The 23,065-nt window shown below is 41.5% G+C and overlaps 1 protein-coding gene across 1 annotated transcript in view; it reads right to left on the bottom strand.

Annotated features, from left to right (window-relative positions):
- Positions 1–18,573, bottom strand: part of CRB1 (crumbs 1, cell polarity complex component) — a 213,175-nt gene extending 194,602 nt beyond the window's left edge. Inside the window, exon 1 of the mRNA XM_005691053.3 lies at positions 18,377–18,573. Coding sequence (XP_005691110.2) covers positions 18,377–18,446 — 70 coding nt within the window. The 5' untranslated portion in view covers positions 18,447–18,573. The remainder of the gene's footprint in view (positions 1–18,376) is intronic.

Below are 23,065 nucleotides of genomic sequence, written 5' to 3'. Positions count from 1 at the left end.
CAGCTCTTAAGACCACAACTTGTCGCCCTCCATCACTCCCACTACATAGAATTGTTCAGTGACATGGTAATCACTGACCTGCAGCACAACATGGTTTCAAAGACAGACTAGGTTTAAATTTTCACTAGAAATGAAAGGACTGTGACAGACCATAGGGTGAACCTCTAATTTCAGCAATGATCATTTCAAAAATCCATCAAGGAAGAAAAGATATTCCAACCGAGCAGTGGGTTTCCTTGTTCTCTTTTAAAAACAACTATAGTATTATAATGAACACTTGATTCATCCACTTTTGAAAGACATATCCAATGATTCTAAGATTTTTCCATGCTTACTATGGTCTGTGTAAGACAGGCCTGAAGATCTGACCTTTAGTCTTGCAAAGCAGCAAATGATGAATAGTTAGAAATTTACCTAAATCAGAGGCAAGATAACTGAGAATTCTGTGTACCAAACTGAGCGATTACACTCATCATGAAGGCTGCTTAATGAGTAACTGGGAGCAAATAGAACAGAGCTGTCCTGGAGAATGGGGGCAGTTTATGTCAATGAGGGGAGATGTGACCAGCCAAGTACATGCATCAGTTCAGTTCAGTTCGGTTCAGTTCAGTTCAGTCGCTCAGTCATGACCGACTCTTTGAAACCCCATGAACTGCAGCATGTCAGGCCTCCCTGTCCATCACCAACTCCCGGAGTTCATTCAAACTCATGTCCATTTAGTCAGTGATGCCATCCAACCATCTTATCCTCTGCCATCCCCTTCTCCTCCCACCTTCAATCTTTCCCAGTATCAGGATTTTTTCAAATGAGTCAGTTCTTCGAATCAGGTGGCCAAAGTATTGGAGCTTCAGCTTCAGCATCTGGCCTTCCAATGAATATTTAGGACTGATCTCTTTTAGGATGGACTGGTTGGATCTCCTTGCTGTCCAAGGGACTCTCAAGAGTCTTCTCCAACACCACAGTTCAAAAGCATCAATTCTTCCACACTCAGCTTTCTTAATAGTCCAACTCTCACATCCATACATGACTACTGGAAAAATCATAGTCTTGAGTAGATGGACCTGTGTTGGCAAAGTAATGTCTCTGCTTTTTATTATGCTGTGCTGTCTAGGTTGGTCATAGCTTTTCTTCCAAGGAGTAGTAAAGTGAAGTTGCTCAGCTGTGTTCAACTTTGCGACCCCATGGACTGTAGCCCATCCTGCTCTTCCATCCATGGAATTTTCCAGGCAAGAGTACTGGAGTGGGTTGCCATTTCCTTCTCCAGGGATCTTCCTGACCCAGGGATGGAACCTAGGTCTCCCACATTGCAGGCAGACACTTTACCATCTGAGCCACTAGGGAAGCCCCAAGGAGTAAGCATCTTTTAATTTCATGACTGCAGTCAACATCTGCAGTGATTGTGGACCCCCCAAAAATAAAGTCTCTCACTGTTTCCATTGTTTCCCCATCTCTTTGCCATGAAGTGATGGGGCCAGATGCCATGATCTTAGTCTTCTGAATGCTGAGTTTTAAGCCAACATTTTCACTCTCCTCTTTCACTTTCATCAAAAGGCTCTTCAGTTCTTTTTCACTTTCTGCCATAAGGGTGGTGTCATCTGCATATCTGAGGTTATTGATATTTCTCCCAGCAATCTTGATTCCAGCTTGTGCTTCTTCCAGCCCAGCATTTCTCATGATGTACTCCGCATATAAGTTAAACAAGCAGGGTGACAGTATACAGCCTTGACATACTCCTTTCCCAATTTGGAACCAGTGTGTTGTTCCTTGTCCAGTTCTAACTGTTGCTTCCTGACCTGAATACAGATTTCTTAGGAGGCAGGTCAGGTGGTCTGGTGTTCCCATCTCTTTCAGAATTTTCCACAGTTTATTGTGATCCACACAGTCAAAGGCTTTGGCATAGTTAATAAAGCAGAAGTAGATGTTTCTCTGGAAGGCTCTTGTTTTCTTGATGATCCAGCTGATGTTGGCAATTTGATCTCTGGTTCTCTGCCTTTTCTAAATTCAGCTTGAGCATCTGGAAGTTCACGGTTCACATACTGTTGAAGCCTGGCTTGGAGAATTTTGAGCATTACTTTGCTAGCATCTGAGATGAATATAACTGTGCAGTAGTTTGAGCATTCTTGGGCATTACCTTTCTTTGGGATTAGAATGAAAACTGACCTTTTCCAGTTCTGTGGCCACTGCTGAGTTTTCCAAATTTGCTGGCATATTGAGTGCAGTGCTTTCATAGCATCATCTTCTAGTGTTTGAAATAGCTCAACTGGAATTCCATCACCTCCACTAGCTTTGCTTGTAGTGATGCTTCCTAAGGCCTACCTGACTTTGCACTCCAGGATGTCTGGCTCTAGTTGAATGATCACACCATCATGGTTATCTGGGTCATGAAGATCTTTTTTGTACAGTTCTGTGTATTCTTGCCACCTGTTAGTATCTTCTGCTTTTGTTAGGTCCATACCATTTCTGTCCTTTATAGTGCCCATCTTTGCATGAAATATTCCCTTGGTAATTCTAATTTTCTTGAAGAGATCTCTAGTCTTTCCCATCTATTACTTTCCTCTATTTCTTTGCATTTATTACTGAGGGATGCTTTCTTATCTCTTCTTGCTATTCTTTGGAACTTTGCATTCAATGGGTATATCTTTCCTTTTCTCCGTTGCCTTTAGCATTTCTTCTTTTCTCAGCTATTTGTAAGGCCTCCTTAGACAGCCTTTTTGTCTTTTTGCATTTCTTTTTCTTGGGGATGGTCTTGATCCCTGCCTCCTGTACAATATCACGAACCTCCATAGTTCTGCAGGCACTCTATCAGATCTAATCCCTTCAATTTATTTCTCACTTCCACTGTATAATTGTAAGGGATTTGATTTAGGTCGTACCTGAAAGGTCTAGCGGTTTCCCCTACTTTCTCCAATTTAAGTCTGAATTTGGCAATAAGGAGTTCATGATCTGAGCCACAGTCAGCTTCCAGTCTTGTTTTTGCTGACTGTATAGAGCTTCCCCATTTTTGGCTGCAAAGAATATAATCAACCTGATTTCGATATTGACCATCTGGTGATGTCCACGTGTAGAGTCTTCTCTTGTGTTGTCGGAAGAGGGTGTTTGTTATGACCAGTGCGTTCACTTGACAAAACTCTGTTAGCCTTTGCCCTCCTTCATTCTGTACTCCAAGGTCAAATCTGCCTGTTACTCCAGGTATCTCTTGACTTCCTACTTTTGCATTACAGTCCCCTATGATGAAAAGGACATCTTTTTTTGGTGTTTGTTCCAGAAGTTCTTGTAGGTCTTCACAGAATGGTTCAACTTCAGCTTCTTTGGCATTAGTGATCAGGGCATAGACTTGGATTACTGTCATATGAATGATTTGTCTTGGAAACCAACAGAGATCATTCTGTCATTTTTGAGATTGCACCCAAGCACTGCATTTTGGACTCTTTTGTTGACTATGAGGGCTACTCCATTTCTTCTAAAGGAGTCTTAGAACAATGTGTAAACAGAGTGTGTGTGTGTGTGTGTGTGTGTATATATATATCTACACCATTAATGTAGATTTGCCTAGAGAACAATGATCTTTTCCACGGTCAGTATTTTGCTCATATTAACTACTTAATAAATATTTGTTGAAATGTTTGTCAATTTCAGCAAATTCTTAATATTCACCCTTAATGGTGGCTTGGTGATAAAGAATCTGCCTGCAATGTAGGAGACATGGGTTCAATCCCTGGGTCAGGAAGATCCCCCAGGGAAGGGAATGGCCATCCATTCCAGTATTCTTGCTTGGAAAATCCCAAGAACAGAAAAGCCTGGTGGGCTACAGTCATGGGGTTGTAAAAGAGTCAGACATGATTCAGCGGCTAAACAACAACAATAGTTATTAAAATAAATTTGTTTGAGATTGCCCTCTGGAAGTTGGAAAGAAAGGAAAAGTGAAACAGACCACACTATTTGTTTTAAATATCCTCTGTTTTAATATATCCTGAGTCCAATCACATCAGGCTTAGTCATATGACCTGCCTTGACGAATTAACTATGACCCAGAGTGACACAGGTCACGTATGTGCTGAAGCTGTGACGCGGTTCTAGCACCGCTCTTTCCCTCTGCTGTAGAAACACCCATTCTAAAGGGACTCTCTTTCTGGCCTCTGCCCAGATGAGGACACATGAAGCAGAGCTTCAGTGGGCCTGCCCCAAGACGTGATGAGGAACAAAATAGAAACTTCTGTTGTTGTAAACTGATGTTGAGTTTGATCGTTACAATATAAATCTCATGAAAGCTACCTCATATAGGGTGAGGCTACTAAAAAACACTTGGTATATATTTCTGTATTTGTGCTAGTACCATACTGTTTTGATTATCATCTGAAATCAGGGAGTCTGATTCCTCCAGTTCTTTTCCAAAGACCCCAATTTGTGTTTCTGTACAAACTGTAAAATTTTTTGTTCAAATTCTGTGGAAAACGCTACTAAACAGGATAGAAAGTTCAGGGAGAAACCCACACACCTGTGGTCGCCTAAGCGACGGCAAAGCAAAGACAGTCTCTTTATTAAGTGGTGCTGGGAAAACTGGACAGCTGCATGTAAAAGAGTGAAATTACTACATTCTCTAACACCATACACAAAAATAAACTCAAAATGGATTAAAGGCCTAAACATAAGACTGGATACTAAAAAATTCTTAGAGGAAAACATAGGCAGAATACTGATATAAATCACAAGGTCTTTTTTGATCTACCTCCAAGTATGATTAAAATAAAAACAAAAATAAACAAATGGGACCTGATGAAACTTAAAAGATTTCGCACAGCAAAGGAAATCATTAACAAAAGGAACAACTCATAGAATGGGAGAAAATATTTGCAAATGAGGTGACTGACATAGGATTAATCCCCCAAATACAGAAACAATTAATGCAGCCCCACATTAAAAAAAAAAAACACTCCAAACAGCCCAATCAATAACTTGGCAGAATATCTAAATAGACATTTCTCTGAAGAAGACATATAGTTGGCCAAGAAGCACATTAAAAGATGCTCAAAATCACTAGTTATTAGAGAAATGTAAATCAAAACTTCACTGGTATAAATGTAAGTCAAAACTTCCAAGTTGCAGGCAGATTCTTTACTGACTCCATGAGAGACCTGGGTTCAATGCCCCATTTGGGAAGATCCCCTGGAGGAGGACAAGGCGATCACTCCAGGATTCTTGCCTGGAGAATTCCATGGACAGAGGAGCCTGGTGGACTGCAGTCCATGGTGTCACAAAGAGTCGGGCATGACTAAGCGACTAAAAACACGCAAATCAAAACTACAATGAGGTATCACTTCACATCAAATGGCCATCATCAAAAAAATCTACAAACAATAAATGCTGGAGAGGGTGTGGAGAGAAGAGAACCCTCCTACACTGTAAGTGGGAATGTTAATTGGCACAGCCATGATGGAGAACAGTAAGGACATTCCTTTAAAAACTAAAAACAAAGCTACCGTATGATACAGGAAACCATTCCTGGGCATATCCAGAGAAAACCAGGATTCAAAAGGACACATGTACCCCGGTGTTCATTTCAGAACTATTTACCATAGCCAAGACATGGAAGCAACCTAAATATCCATTGACAGATGAATGGATAAAGATGTGGTACACACATACAATGGAATATCACTCAGCCACAACAAAAGGCATGATAATGCCACTTACAGCAACATGAATGGACCCAGAGATTGTCATGCTGAGTAGAAAGACACAGATCAGTGATATTGCTTATAGGTGGAATCTTTAAAAAAAAATGCTGCAAATGAACCTATTTACATAAAACAGAAATTGAGTCACAAATGTAGGAAAAAAAAACACTTATGGATGCCAAGAGGAGAAAGATGGGGAGAGATAAATTAGGGGTTGAGGATGATATATACATACTACTATATATGAAAGATAACTAATAAGAACATACTATATAGCAGAGGGAATTGTATTCAATACTCTGTAATTACCTATGTGGGAACGGAATCTAAAACAAGAGTGGATAATGTATAGGTATAACCTATTCCCATTGCTGTACAGCAGAAACTAACAACATTGTAAATCAACTATACGCCAATAAAAAATAATAACTAAAAAGATAAAAACACTACTGATCCAAGCCTATGATTCCATTACTTAGAATAATCATGGAATCAAAAAATGTAGATCTCACAGGAATCTGGTAATTATATAATCACCCCCCTCATTCTACGAATGAGAAATCAGAGAGTGTAAATGGTGCATTTATGGATGTGCAATTAACCAACGTTGGCCAGGGCCCAAATTTGAATATCCTGACTCTACTTATTTAAAAATTGATGCTGAATATATAAATATTTGTTCTTCAACTACATTAAAAGGAAGAATCACTAAAATTATAGACAGCTATGAAATCAGAATAATGAATTCCTTGTATAAAGAAGTTATTGCTGCTAACTCACAACTGGCTTTCCAATAGCACTGCTTTATTTGCTAAGTGCTATTTCCATTTTCTCTCTTTGTGTTCAAAGCAACAAATTTGAGGCCAGCTGATTAGACTGACCAGTACTTGTATCCACTCGGTCTCTGTGGGAAGCAAACAGAATCATACAGATTGGACCACAAACCCAGCCTCATTAGCACTCTGCTCTCGCCAATTTGCCTAATTTTAAGAATCAAAGAATTTTGGATTTAGAGAAAAGAATCATTCATTTGGCAATTATCAGGATAATTATGTGAAGAACCAAAAAGACCCCAGGAAGGTTAATCTAGGTTACATATGAGTGAGTCTCATTTCTGCAGATATTAGTTATGGGGGTGGATAGCAGTTGCAACTATAAACATTTTTAATTCGGAAAACTTTTAAAGGCGAAATGGATACTCAGTTATCTAGCACTCATTAATTAAAAAACAACCCTGATTTGTAGCGTTTGCCAATTTCCCTGATGCCAGTTACTTCCATCATTGCTCATTGAAGCCAACAGTTTAATAACTCTCTTGCAAAATTCCTGAATGTCTGCCTCTTGGCTTTCGTGAGTTGGTATGAAGCTTGGAACCTGACAGACCTGGGATTAAATCTCAGTTATCACTTTGTAGTTGTCTTTTAAGTATATCACATAAGCTATCATGATCTTAGGTGTCTTAATAATAGCTACTTGGTAGGATTCGAGGTATGGATAACAAACCCATGATACCTCTTCTACTAGGCTCTTGTCTTGCTTAAACCGCTCCAGCAACACCGCTCGCCTCGTGACGCCTCTAAAGCTCTGGGCACGCTCCTCCCTCGGGACTAAGAGCTGCTGTTTTCTTTGCCAAAATGGTTTTCACCCACATAGCTTCATGGCTCACTTGTTCTGTTGCTTTTCTCCAAAGCACTATTGGCAGCTTAAAATTACATATTGTACTTGTGTTTTGTATATCTCACCCCATTTAAATATAAACACATTAGCAAGGATAGTGGTCTTCTTGTTCACAGCTGTAAAATGAGCAGTAGCAAACATGTAGACATTAAATACCTGTTGAATAAAGGAGTCAATGAAGAAATGATTGAATAGTGAACATTTAAATATTTATCATCCTAACCAACCACGGTCTGTTTAGACAAAGCTATGGTTTTTCCAGTAGTCATGTATGGATGTGAGAGTTGGAACATAAAGAAAGCAGAGCACCAAAGAACTGATCCAACCAGTCCATCCTAAAGGAAATCAGTCCTGAATATTCATTGGAAGGACTGATGCTGAAGCTGAAACTTCAATACTTTGGCCACCTAATGAGAAGAACTGACTCATTGGAAAAGACCCTGATGCTGGGAAAGACTGAGGGCAGGAGGATAAGGGGGTGACAGAGGATGAGATGGTTGGATGGCGTCACGGACTCAATGGACATGAGTCTGAGCAAGCTCCGGGAGTTGGTGATGGACAGGGAAGCCTGGCCTGCTGCAGTCCATGGGGTCGCAAGGAGTGGGACACGACTGAGCCACTGAACTGAACTCAACTCAGCTGAATCATCCTGTTCTCTGGTGTCCCAGACGGTAAAGAATCCACTGGCAATGCAGCAGACCTAGGTTCAGTTTCTGGCTTGGAAAGCTCCCCTAGAGAAGGGAATGGTTACCAACTCCAGTATTCTTGCCTGGAGAATTCCATGCAAGAGGAACCCAGTGTGGTCACAAAGAGTCAGACACGACTGAATGACTGACCAACACACACATCTCCAGGCTAGGGATAACTAGTCTTACCTTCATTTCCCTACAGAGCCAATAAGCTTTTTGCTTCAGCTAAACCATTTCAGCTCTGGATAGCCAAGCTCATTTCTACTGCTACGCCTTTTCTCATTTTCCAGTCCCATACTCTTATTATCCTAAGTACACTGGTTTGAGTTCTCTGTGCAGTAGAACTTTTCTGAGAACAAAGAGAAGGCTGGGAATATATGACAACACGCCTAACACATTGCTGGAAAACTCTGGAGGAGTCACTGCTTTTTATTAAATTGGGAAGAAAACTCTATAAGATTGATAAAGGGTGTTAACAGTATCAGCAAATAGGACCTGGTTCTAGATGACTGAGTCCATTCCTTCCTCAGATTTCACTGTTACGGCAAAATCATGAAGTCCTAACCCCTGGTACTTGTGCCCTGCGCACTTTATAAGGTCTTTGGGAATGCACGCGCGTTAAGATATGGTCATTAGGATGGGCCCTAATCCAATGTGCCTGATGTCCTTGTAAGAGGGACAGAAGAGACACAGACAGACACACGGCCCATACCATGTAATCACAGAGGCGGAGCGTGGAGTGATGCAGCTGCGCAACAAGGAACGCCAGGGCTTAAGGATCACCACCCCCAGATGCTGGGAAGAGACACGGAGGATTTGACCCAGAGTCTCGGAGGGAGCAGAGGCCCGGCTGACACCCTGACTTGAGACTTCCAGCCTCTAGAACCAGGAGAGAATGGATTTCTGGCTGAGCTGCACAGTTTCTGGCACTTGGCTACAGCTTACTTAGGAAACTAAGACCATTGCCCAAGATTGGAAGCAGCCAAGATGACCTCTAATAGGTGAATAAACAAAATGTGGTACATCATCATAATGGGATATTATCCAGGGATAAAAAGAAATGAGGTATTCAAGTCTCAGAACATCATGGAGAACCCTTCAATGAATACAGCTACTTGAAAGCAGCTAGTCTGAAAAGGCTACACATTTTATGTTTCCGATTATATACCATCCTGTAAAAGACAAAACTATAGAGACAGTAAGATCCCCTGGAGAAGGGAACGGCAACCCACTCCTGTATTCTTGCCTAGAGAATCCTATGGACAGAGGAGCCTGGCGGGCTACAGTCTATGGGGTCACAAAGAATAGGATATGACTGAAGCGACATGGCAGCCACGCACACAGGACAGTAAAATGATCAGAGACTGCCCGGAGGGCGAGAGCAGAAAAGGAGGGTGAGAAAGGGGACTTACAGAGTAGTAAAACTGTTCTGTATTATGTTGCAATGGAGCGTTTAAAAAACCTAGAGAACTGTAGAGCAAGAAGAGTGAACTCTATTGTATGCAAAGATCCCAGGAAGGAATGTTGATCAGAACACAAAAGAAATGTATAAAACAATCACACAGAAGGGGATGGGGGAAAAGGTGCTATCCAAAGGAAACACGCAAGGCTTCCCAGATGGCTCAGTTATAAAGAATCCGCCTCTCAATGCAGGGGCCGCACATGACCACAGGTTCAATCCCCAAGTTGGGAAGAGCTCCTGGAGTAGGAAATGGCAACTCACTCCAGTATTCTTTCCTGGAAGATCCCATGGACAGAGGAGCCTGGTGGGCTATAGTCTATGATTACAAAGAGCTGGACACTACTGAGCACACACACAAGGAAACAAGCAAGTGTCAAAATAAAAACAGAAACCAACTCATTTTAAAGTGATTAACCTCCAATTAAAATGTTTTTTTTTAAAAGAAAAAAAGCAAAAGGAAAGTCACATAAGTAGTACACCCAAATTGATAAAGATATTTCTACAGGATTGTGGGTTGAAAATTTGACATTGGTATTGTGTGTATTAGTCCCTCAGTTGTGTCCAACTCTTTGTGACCCCAAGGACTATTAACCCAGCGGGCTACTCTGTGCATGGGGTTCTCCAGGCAAGAATAGTGGAGTGGGTTGCGATTTCCTTCTCCAGGGGATCTTTCTGACCCAGGGATCAAACCTGGGTCTCCCGCATTGGCAGACAGATTCTTTACCATCTGAGCTACCAGGGAAGCATTATATAACTTATAAACTCTTTAAGTTATGTTTACTGAATTTAAACAAGTAAATGAATGGGAGATGGCAGGTTTCTCACTGTTAGAGTTGGAATTTATAGACAAGCAAGGAGAAGAAGATAGAATAATCCATGTGGTAATGAAGTTAGAGGTATCAACATAAACTCAAGTTTAGCTTAATATATGTACCAATGTACATATAGATACATGTATCAGTTCAGTTCAGTTGCTCAGTCATGTCCGACTTTCTGCAACCCCATGTACTGCAGCACACCAGGCCTTCCTGTCCATCACCAACTTGTAGAGTTTACCCAAACTCATATCCACTGAGTCAGTGATGCCATCCAACCATCTCATCCTCTGTCGTCTCCTTCTCTTCCCACCTTCAATCTTTTCCAGCATCAGGGTCTTTTCCAGTGAATCAGTTCTTCGCATCAGGTGGCCAAAGTATTGGAGTTTCAGCTTCAGCATCAGTCCTTCTAATGAATATTCAGAACTGATTTCCTTTAGGATGGACTGGTTGGATCTCCTTGCAGTCCAAGGGACTCTCAAGAGTCTTTTCCAACACAACAGTTCAAAAGCATCAATCATTTGGCACTCAGCTTTCTTTATGGTCCAACTCTCACATCCATACATGACTTGGAAAAACCATAGCTTTGACTAGATGGACCTTGGTCGGCAAACTAATGGCTCTGTCTTTTAATATGCTGTCTAGTTTGGTCATAGCTTTTCTTCCAAAGAACAAGCGTCTTTTAATTTCATGGCTGCAGTCACCATCTGCAGTGATTTTGGAGCCAAAGAAAATAAAGTCTGTCACTGTTTCCCATCTATTTGCCATGAAGTGATGGGACCGGATGCCATGATCTCACTTTTCTGAATGTTCAGTTTTAAGCCAGCTTTTTCACTCTCCTCTTTCACTCTCATCTAGACACATGTACAGAAATGTGTGCACAAACACACGTTTCCGTGCTCTGTCAGCTGAGCTGGCCTAAAAGAGATGACACCCCACTGGCGCCATGCACACCTGGTGCTGTGTGCTCGGTTGCTCAGTCCTGTCCAACTCTTCAAGACCCAGTGGACTGTACGCCTGCCACACTCCTCTGTCCTTGGGATTTTCAGTCAAGAATATGGGAGTGGGTTGCCATTTCCTTCTCAAAGAGATCTTCCTGACCCAGGGATCGAACTCACGTCCCCTGTGTCTTCTGCACTGCAGGCTGATTCTTTAACCACGGAGCCATCAGGGAGGCCCACGTGCACCTTACATTCCGATAACTGGTTTCTATTGCCATTATTGCCACACTCTAGTGAAAACAAGCCAGGGCTCATGGGAGCAGTGACCTGCGGTGGGGATGGGACAGGAGACACAGCAGACAAGTCTGGAGCATCTTGTAGAGACAGAAAGTCAGGAAGGAAAGCGCCTCACGTCGATGGGGAGGGTGATAAAAGAGGACAGGCACCAAGTGAAGGAGCTCCCAGTGCCCAAGCTGGAGCAACTTGAGTACTAAAGGAGTAAAGTAGTATCAGATTATAACCCAAGGAACAAAACAGATATCCATGACTCTAAGGTGACATAAATACTTGCATAAACTAATAAACAGTGGAGAAAAGCCAAATCTCCCAAGCAGAGGAATCCCAAGTAACTTATATAGATGCTCTGCTTCTCTCAAAGGGGAGCATAATTCTCCCCTCCTTAGTCCTGGGCAGCGTATAGTGACTTCCTTTCCAAGAAGAAAATACAGGAAGGGAAAAAAGTAAGTTTACAGTGGAGAATCCTGACCAACACCACATCCCAGGTGATTAAGGTCAACATCAGAAGTCATAAATCATGTGACTGTCCATATCCTTGGTGTGATACCTCGAGAATGACATCTTACCTCTGTGGTTTTCCTCCCAGTGAGCCGTAACTCCAGGCTTACCATGAGGAAAACATCCAACAAATTCCAGTGTTGGAGGATCCCATAAAATATCTAAACTATACTCCTCAAAATTGTCAGTGTCATCAAAAACAAGATCAGGGGACCTGCCACAAAGAGAGCCTAAGGACAGCACTTAGGTACTAAACCAAATGCAACATGGTGTCCAAGCAGAATCCCGGAATAGGAAAAATGCTGGGTAAAAATCCAAGAAAATCTGAACAAACTACTTACTTTAGTTAATAATAATGTATCCGTATTGGCTCATTAATTGTAACAAAGCTACCATACTGATGTAAGATATTAAGATTAGAGGGGACCCTCCTGTACCAACCTCTCAATTTTTCTGTAAATCTAAAATCTGTTCTAAAATAATAAAGGCCATTATTAAAAAATAAAACCATGTAAGAGTTTTAAAATACTGCCAACATGTCATGAGGAAGGAAGATATTCATCTGGAAATGCTATAAAATTTCCATTATTCATTTACTCATTTAGTAACTATTCTCTGAGTAACCACCCTGAGATAGATACCACCTGCTCACTGACTAAGGATACGTCAGTTAGCAAAACACCCATGGTTCCTGCAGCCATGTCTTAGCAACCTCATAGGTAAAACAGAATTCAACAGAAAAATAGTATTTTCAAATTTTGGTACATAATATAGAAAAGAAATGAAAATTATAATATAAGGATATATAGAGAAATTTAATGTAAACAGAGATAGTATGAATGGGGACAAACGACACTCTCATTTTCATTTTCTAAAAGGAGAAAACTGGGCTTCTCGAGATTTCCAATAAATCTGCAGCAAAATTTTAAAAAACCCTGATTGTTCTTGTCCTCTTTAATTTCAAAATTTGATATCATAATACCATTAATGGTAATTTTTGAAGGTCAGCAATGATAAAAAAGAATGCAATTCTCCTAAAAAATCCAATTTGCCTAAAACAGACATCAAAAATTACACACTAAAATTAATTCTGCTGCATAATTCAGAAACAGTGAATAACCTTCATGAAGTGGAGACTTTTACCGTACGTTGATGAGATAACTGTTTGATTTATGAAGAAGCAAAGATATCTTTTTCTCACTCTGTAATTCTGTAAGCACTTTACAACATGCTTCTGCAAAGATGTTAACCGGCATGGTGAATAGAAAAGTTTCATGTGTTTCTACACTTGTAAGTATTAAAGATGAGTGGGTAATTACTCCCTAATGAATAACATCGCTAGCGATACTGGTGGCTCAGACGGTAAAGAACCTGCCTGTGGTGCAGGAGACAGGTTTGATCCCTGGGTTGGGAAGATCCCCTGGAGAAGGGAATGGCAACCCACTCCAGTATTCTTGCCTAGAGAATTCCATGGACAGAGGAACCTGGTGGCTACTCAAGAAAGATAGCTATAAATGACCTTCCTAAAGCATAGTAGCTCTAACCTTGTGTCCAACTGAGTGACTAGACTAATGAATAACATCAACCTTCTCTAACCTATTGAGCAAACTCAATTATTTCTTGATAACAGCCACCAGGGTGATTATGATTGAATAAATCTGATCATATTTTATCTTTATAGATTCTATTTATTCTGTATACTTCAGGTAGATTGAAAAGAAAGCATTCTTTACAATACTTCTTCCCTTCTCCAGGGGATCTTCCCCACCCAGGGATCAAACCCAGGTCTCCAATATTGCAGGCAGATTCTTTACCGACTGAGCTACCAGGGAAGCCCTTCTTAAACAATTCAAATTCATCTACTTAATCATTGCTGATGGGTTCTAGAAGATAGGATGGCATCCCAAAGTCTTTGAAGTTATTCAAATAAATTTAATAATAGTTTTGTCAAAGCACATTTCTCTTATACACTGTTAAATATGACCACACTTTGAATACCGGTTAAAACAATTTTAAGTTAAACTAGATGTTGAATCTACGTTGACAATATTCAATTTAGATCCAAATGCATGAAAGACTCAAGAAAGATAGCTATAAACTTCCTAAAGCACAGTAGCTCTAATATGGTAGTTTCTTTTCATGTGTCAAGGTCACAAAGAAAGTCATTATAAGGTGCTCTCATTATTTAAAATACTGTGAACCATAAGAAAATCTCACGCCAATAAAATTCTTCTTTGGGTTTCCCTGGTGGCTCTGTGGAAAACCATCTGCCTGCCGATGCTAGAGACACGGATTCGATCCCCAGTCCAGGGACGTCCCACACGCCACAGGGCAGCTAAGCCCCTGTGCCACGACTACTGAGCCTGCACTCTAGAGCCCCCGAGTTGCAACCACCGGTCCCAGGAGCACCCTAAAGCCTGTGCTCCACAACAAAAGAAGCCACCGCAATGAGAAATCTTCACACAACGCAGCTGGGCTTCCCCTGTGGCTCAGCTGGTCAAGAACCCGCCTGCCATGCGGGAGACCTGGGTTCGATCCCTGGGTTGGAAGATCCCCAGAGAAGGGAAAGGCTACCCACTCCAGTATTCTGGCCTGCAGAATTTCATGGACTATACCCAAGGGGTAACACACAGAGTTGGACACTACTGAGGGACTTTCACTTCACTTAACTTCCCACTCACAACTAGAGAAAAAGCCTGCACAGCAACAAAGACCAGCGCAGCCAAGAAGTAAATAAATAAAACTATTAAAATTCTCTCTTAATACATCACAAGCAGAAAACTTCCTGATGGCTCAGCTGGTAAAGAATCCACCCACAATGCAGAATACCTGGGTTCGATCCCTGGGTTGGGAGATCCCTTGAAGAAGGGAAAGGCTGCCCACTCCAGTATTCTGGCCTGGTTACAAACAGTCAGACACGACTGAGTGACTTTCACTTTCACATTAAAATTTTCTCTTAATACATCAAAGCAGAAAACAATAGTTCTTCTTGAATTATTAAAATTCAATGTAAGTTATGTACAATAACCAGAGAAGGCGATGGCAACCCACTCCAGTACTCTTGCCTGGAAAATCCCATGGATGGAGGAGCATGGTGGGCTGCAGTCCATGGGTTTGGTAGGAGTCAGACACGAGTGACCGACTTCACTTTCACTTTTCACTTTCATGCATTGGAGAAGGCAATGGCAACCCACTCCAGTGTTCTTGCCTGGAGAATCCCAGGGACAGGGGAGCCTGGTGGGCTGCCGTCTATGGGGTCGCACAGAGTCAGACACGACTGAAGCAACTTGTCAGCAGCATGTACAATAACCAGTTTTGTAAAACTACGGAACAGATAGGAAAACAACTGGCAGCGTGTAACCGCAAATTCATCGCAGCTCTGAGTAAAGGGAAGGGTCTCTCTGCACAGAAGAGGAAGGGAATGTCCCTTCCTGTACTCTGCTCTGAGACTCCTCATGTCCACGTCCTCATCCAGAAGAAAACGGAATTGTAGGACACTGCACGGTCAACAGAAAGAGCACACCCCTGGAAGGAGAGGGAGGCACCACTTTCATGAAAGAAAATACAGCATGGAACCAAGGGTGACTCTTCCCTCTTCATTTAAAAGAATATATTTCATTTGCATTTCAAAAACTTTTTGTTTCAAAAGTTCAAGAGGAAAAAAACATTGATTCAAAAAATTCATATGATCCAAATAACCAAAATTTTCTCTATGTCTTTATGATGCTCTGAGCAACGCGCTAACCTACCTCCCCCCGCCACCGCCCCCGGCTCCCCGCAGTGCTGCTGCATTATCCCTTCAGGAGAGTCAGTACACAAGCTGGGAGCACAGCAGCCAGAGTCAGACCTCTCGGCCCTAGTCCCAGGTCTGTCACCCACGGCAGCGGGGCCTCAGGAAAGCAGATAACCTCTGTGTGCGCCACTGCTGCTTCAGCTGTAAGGCCATTAATAAGTTCCACTTGATAATGTGGTCATGTGTGTCATATGGAGAAAACGCTCATAAAACTCGAATTACTTATATTGTTTCTCCTAAACAATCTCTTCGAGGAGAGAGACACTTATGTCTTACAATTCTGATGATTAAAGTTCCCAGGAAAGATGGATTGTGCAGTGCAGAACTTGTGATCGCCTGTGTTTGAAACAGAGAGCTTGTTGACAGTACATTCACAGGACCCACCCAGGCATATGAATTATCAGGGGCTGTACTTGAGAGGTGGCATCTTAAACATTCCAGCTCTCTGTTGTCTGCCAAAGGCTGAGACACCTGGTGTAGGCTTCTGACTCTATACAGTAGGGATGGTTATAATCATAGCTATCTTATGGGGGAGTTGGGAAGAATTAAATGAAATCTAGCACATATAACATATTTAGCAAGGTCAGCAAATGTACTATTATTTTATTAATATGGATGGAATATAGGATTTGTCACATAAGCAGTCAGAGTGGAAAAGAAGGCTGAGGTTGTGAAAGTTTTCAAGTCGGGGGAAGAAAATGCCTAAGCTCAGTATTAGGACCAAGAAGGCAGTATCATCTCTTCTTGAAAGCAAATATATTAACACAGAGTTTGAGAGTTTGCCTGCTTAAAAATTAAAATGAGACTTCAAATTTTTTTAACTAATAAAAGATGTTGTTTTAGAGAATGTATCAAGTAATTCCAAAGTATTTATTTACAGTCTATCAATAAAATTGCCAATTCAAAGAGACAGAAAACAAATTATTTGTATATCGTTACAGCTACACAGCTGTGAGACCCCTGAAAAAAGAGATGGTACTCTAAAAGGTACACACTCATCCCCTTAAAAGCTACGTGCAGCAAACACTAGGAATTATAATAAACCTAACTGGAATTAAAAGCTCTTTGCCATAAAATGTAAAGTCACCTCATCTCACATTTTACCTATCTTCTCATTTCTTTTGCTCCATTTCTCCCCCCCGCTTCTTAACACAAAGCTTCTCTGTCTCGTTTCCTAGTGCATGGGGCCCAGTTGAAGTTTCAAGGAGGATGAATACCTAAACGACGACTCTTTTCAATAAGTACACCTCTGGGGAAAAAACAACCCTGAGTATCTGTGTATGTGTTGCAACTTTCCTGTTCGTTTGGTTTTTCTCCACTCCCTTCGGCTGCCTCAGTTATAGCATCTAGTCCTGTTTCTACCCAGCCTTTGCTACACACTCAGCTGTAAGCCATACAAGTAACAATCTCACTGTAAGCCATACCAGTAACAATCTCAGCTGTAAACCATACAAGCAAAATTCTCAACTGTAAGCCATACAAGTAACAATCTCACTGTAAGTCATACAAGTAACAATCTCACTGTAAGCCATACCAGTAACAGTCTCACTGTAAGTCATACAAGTAACAATCTCAGCTGTAAACCAAAGTAACAATCTTGTTGTAAGCCATACCAGTAACAATCTCAGCTGTAAACCATACAAGTAACAATCTCAGCTGTAAACCATATGAGTAACAATCTCGCTGGTGCAGCCACAGCAGGTGACCCAGATTACAGAACACTGTGCTAATGCCAAGCTGTCTTGTTTAACAGCAGCTGCTCTATGCTTTGCCTTATTGATATTCAGATTCAGCAGACACAAATCACACGGCCCCTTTGAGGAGCACGCACTCTGCTTGCTTCCTTTTGAATGTGTTCAATAGCTATCGTCCTGCATAAACACACAGCTGAGGCCGTTGGTCTCCTCTGATTTTCCAGACTGCCATATATCTGACAAGACTATCCCAGAAAACATTACTCTTGTTTTCATTTGGGGAAGTTGGTGGACTATGATAGATAAAACAAAGCACATACGATAGAAAGGAAGCCCATTCCTCTCTGGTAAAATAGATGCTTTGAACCATTATCCTTTGGGGAAAATTGAGGTTCTATCCCCTTCATCGTGAGAGCAACTGTTGGAACACAAAGTTCTTTAAAAGTGGAGATACACAGCATTGGGGATAAAATTCTGTATAGCTTATGAGTAAGTTCCTTTTTGACTATATCAAAGTGCCAAATCTATTCTATAAAAGCATAATCACAACAAAATAACCTCTCTCTGTGGCCATTTCAAACTCGTGCTCACCACTCGAAGGGGTGAAAAAGAACATTATCTATATCTAAATACTTATTGGAAATCATAGAATCTGAAAACCGTTCACACTGGCTGGTCCCGCTGATTCAACACTAGATGCTTGCTAACACCAAATCCTTTTTACTTTTTAAAAAAGCCTTGTATTTTGCAGAACGTGCAACACTACACACTATTCCCATGAAACATTTGCAAGTCAGGAAAAGTGCCAAAAGTTCAATAAGTGCAAAATACTTACTCTTTATGGAGATGAGCAGTGAGAGACTGAGGCAGAGGAGGAGACGGTGGCTAACTGTCCGTAGCGCCATGGTGTCCTGGAGGACATGCCCCGACCCGCTGCTGGTGGTCTGGTCCCTGTCCAGCTCCAGCTCCCAGCCCTGCCTGACTCAGGGGGTAGCCAGCGTCTCAGAGTCTCACCTGAATGCTATCTCTGCCCCTTCCCCTCCAACAGCTCCCTCGCCACAAGGACTCAGATTCCAAGAGCAGTTGAACTTCTTAGCATCTTACTTGCACAGGGGGATGGGGTGATTTTTCAAACCTGGTACAGATTTTTTTCATGCTGGACTGGAGTCATCCCCCTCAAACCATGTGTACTAGTTTCCTTCCATGAACAACTCTGCCTCCCAAGGGCCTGTTTAATAGTGTCCTAAATCATTCTTAGCAGAGGATTTAATTTCTGATGACTGTCTTGCCACACAGTCGTTATGATCTGGCAACTGTTAAACGATCACCCTATATTGCTGTATATTTACCTTCATCTTTAGAACATAATTCACAGATACATCAGCTTTTCATAAACATACTCTCACAACTGAGATTATTGTTACTGAAAAAATGGACAGAGGTTATTTAGGAGCAGTTTTAGCTCAGTAAAGAATCTGCCTGCAATGTAGGAGACCCCGATTCCTGGGTAGGAAGATCCACTAGAGACGGGATAGGCTATCCACTCCACTATTCTTGAGGTTCTCCTGTGGCTCAGCTGGTAAAGAATCTGCCTGCAATGTAGGAGACCTGGGTTCGATCCCTGGGTTAGGAAGATCCTCTGGAGAAGGGAAGATTACCCACTCCAGTATTCTGATGGTGTCACAAACAGAGAGACATGACTGAGCAACTTTCACTCAATCACTTTCTACAATAAACCTAGGGCCCACTTCTAATCCTGTTCACGCTATTTATATCTGCTGGGATTTCTTGAATTTTTGCGTTATCATAATGGTTAAATGCAAATATGTTTACTTACTGTTTATATACACTTATGCTATTTGGACTGCAAGGAGATCCAACCAGTCCATTCTAAAGGAGATCAGTCCTGGGTGTTCTTTGGAAGGAATGATGCTAAAGCTGAAACTCTAGTACTTTGGCCACCTCATGCGAAGAGTTGACTCATTGGAAAAGACTCTGATGCTGGGAGGGATTGGGGGCAGGAGGAGAAGGGGACGACAGAGGATGAGATGGCTGGATGGCATCACGGACTCGATGGATGTGAGTCTGAGTGAACTCCGGGAGTTGGTGATAGACAGGGAGGCCTGGCGTGCTGCGATTCATGGGGTCGCAAAGAGTCGGACACAACTGAGTGACTGAACTGAACTGAACTGAACTGATGCTACTTCTTGTGACTCGTGTTCAGTCGTGTCCGACTCTGTGACCCCGTGGACTGTAGCCCACCAGGCTCCTCTGTCCATGGGATTCTCCAAGCAAGAATACCAGAGTGGGTCGCCATTTCCTTCTCTAGGGGATCTTGCCGACCCAGGACGGAACGTGCCTCTCCTGCACTGGGGCGGATTCTTCACCATCGGGCCATCTGGGAAGCCCACAGGCTTATGCTAAGTCCTGCAATATTTTCCTTCAGGTTAAATCGTTCAAGGTCTTAAGACTGCATTATCCTTGGACACTTGATGGAGACGTCTACTAGTTTAAGTCAGATTCCTTACTCTCTAATGTTAGTACTAGTACATGGTTTCACTCTATTGTTAAAACTGCCTATTGTTACATTTAAAATACAAGTTACATTAGAAAAATTTTGTGTAAATCTTGAGGGCTCTGTCAAAAGTTTACATATTTTGAAGCCTCTATATTTCCTGCTTGTGTATCTAAACAGGGAATAGTATCTTGATGGCTTAATGGTTTCTACTAATGTTATATGTTGAGCCACTCCCAGTGGATTTTACTTGCTCTAGTGGGGCTTATCCATTTTAGCTATTTCTTTCTTACAGAGTCATGATAGTTATTTTTTTTTAATTTCCCCTACAATGCAAATAATTTAGTTTAGGCAGTTTAACAAAATAATTACAGATTAAAGAGGCAATATTAATTCTCTCTTCTAATCCCTATATTTTATTAGGTAGAGAACAAAAATGCAGAGGAATTATACTGTCTGCCCAGAGTCATCTAGTGAGATATGGCAGAGTTAGGACTACAGTCTCCCCACTGATTTCTAGAACATTATTCCTTCAACAAGCCCTGTGGCTTCCATTTCCATCTTTATTCTTATGTACTCCTTTATGCTTTTTGCAATGTGGACTCTGGGAAATCTTCCATCTGTCCTCAAATGGCCTCCAGAGAGAGATGAATAGGCTGAGCACAGAGCATTTTGGGGGCAGTAAAAATGCTCTGTATGACATTACAATGATGGATACATGTCATTTTACTCTTGTCCAAACCCATAGCTTGTACAATACCAAAAGTGAGCCCTAAGCTAATAGACTTTGGGTGATTCTGATTTGTTGATACAGGTTTATTTTGGTTAAAAATGTACCATCTAGTAAGACATGCTGATAATGGGGAGACTGTGTGGGGACGCAGGGTGTACACAGGAAGCCCTTGTGCCTTGCTCTCCGTTTTACGGAAAACCTAAAACTGCTCTAACAAATAAAATCGTTTTTAAAAAGGGCTCCACCGTGGATCTCATGGACCTCAAGGCTAAGTGAGTGACACTGTATAAGACCACCTGATAGACTGGAGAGGAAGTGAAGGGCTCCAGGCACAGCATCTGATAGAAAGCATTCCGTAAAGTGCTACGAGTGTCACAGCTAAAGAGAAGATTAGGGCTTTTCAAAAGACAAGAAGTATTAAAGATGATAAGCGGTTGGGCAAACAATTACACAAAGGATGTCCGACTATGCATCAGATTTGGGGTTAGTTAGGAAATCTTCACAAAAGCAGCAATACTTAAGCTGAATTTTCAAGTATGATTACAACAAATGAACAGAAGGAAAGTAGTATTTTAAGGGCGTTTCAGGAAAGGGGCATATGTTTGGGAATAGAGGCATAAAGTGGATGGGCAGATCTAGGAAGTGAATATATTCTGACTTTGCAGAAATATGAGTGTGAACATGGCAATGTCAGTGCATAAAACTCAGTAAAATCAAGGTCGTTTAGCTTCTAATATGAAGAAAGGAAACAATAGGTTTAAACATAGAATCAACATAATGAGATTTTGCATTTGGAAAAATAACTCCAGTGGTCATGTGGCAATGACTGGAAGAGGGCAGGTGAGAAGCATGGAAAGCAGTGAAAAGGACATTGTCATAGCGCCCAAGAGAGCTGAGGGGGCCCAAACTGCATCAGACAGTGGAGAGAGCAAATAAAAGAAAAAGAATAAAATCAGACAGATTTATTTAAAGAATTAAATAAAGAACTAAACCAGACAGATCTGAAGAGCTAGTGTTAGAGACTACGGCCCCAGAAAAGCTGTAAGTTTCCCAGCTTGGGCATTGGGATAATAGTAATGCACCCATAGAAACGAAGAATGTAAACAAGGCTTCCAAACAAGCAGCAAACACTCTCTTCCAAGTCAAACACACTGAAATATATGCATTTGGACAAATAGTAGCTTTTGTAAAAATATACAGGTGAGCTCTAAAAAGAAAGGGGAATGTCCATTTGGGACAGAAATCTCTTGGCTTCATGTCGGGGCCTGATTCCAACCCCCACCCCCCCACCACTGGCGATGGGATGCAAACTGGCAGCAGGGCTCCTGCTCTTGAATGTGGATAGAGAGCTCCTGGTGAGAGACAGAACCCAGACCTGCCCCAAGGGTGAACCTATACCAGGGGGAGGTCTCAGCTGAAACTGAATATGTGGCGCAACGTTTTAAGCCAAAAATCTTATTAAAAATAAAAGGGAAAGAGAGAAGTACTGGTTTGTAAATAGGAAAACGGCACCATGAGCAGAGCCGAATCGGAACCATTATGAGGGAAAGCTGAAACTCAGAGTTCACACTGGGCCATGGAAGGCAGCCTCTACTGAAGATGACCTCACAGTATGAAACCACAGATCAAATAGAAGCCTGCTGCCATGAGAGACAGCAACAAGACAAATGGGAACATGCACAACTCAGGAGACTCAAAGAAAAGGGGAGCGAGCTGTCAGGAGAGACTTTAAGATAACTCTATACAATGTCTGTTTAAAGCTTTTAGAGAAAAAAAAAGGTATGAGTTTCGAGAAACAAGACATCATAAAAAAACTATTAGACATATTAGAAAGTGAACCAAATATAAATTCTAAAACTGAAAAATAGTCATTGAAATAAAAAATTCAACTCACAGCTTAAATGGTAGAATGATACTATGCTCAGCTAAACAGATGGTCCTGAAGAACTCAGCCGTAATAGAGCAGTGTGAGATAAAGAGATGGTCCCAAGGAAAGGACACTGAAGAGATGCTGAAAGTTCTACTTCAGGAGAAAGAAGGAAGAAAATAAAATGAGAGGATATAATTCCTGAGAACTCATGGTATATATTTTTCAAATACGAGAAAAAAAATATGGCTCCTTGAGTTTAGAAAAGCCCACTGATTCCCTACGAGATACTGTATTTAAAGTGTATCAAAAATAAGCGAAATGGAACAAAGTGAAGAAAATAAAATCTTAAAGGTCAATATTTGTTTTCAAAGTTAAAAAGTCTACAGTGGAGTGACAGTAAGAAGTC

This window comes from Capra hircus, chromosome 16 (assembly GCF_001704415.2).
Source record: "Capra hircus breed San Clemente chromosome 16, ASM170441v1, whole genome shotgun sequence".
Classification (NCBI taxonomy): Eukaryota; Metazoa; Chordata; class Mammalia; order Artiodactyla; family Bovidae; genus Capra; species Capra hircus.
Note: the sequence above shows the minus strand (reverse complement) of the source record. Positions and strands in the feature narration are given on the sequence as shown.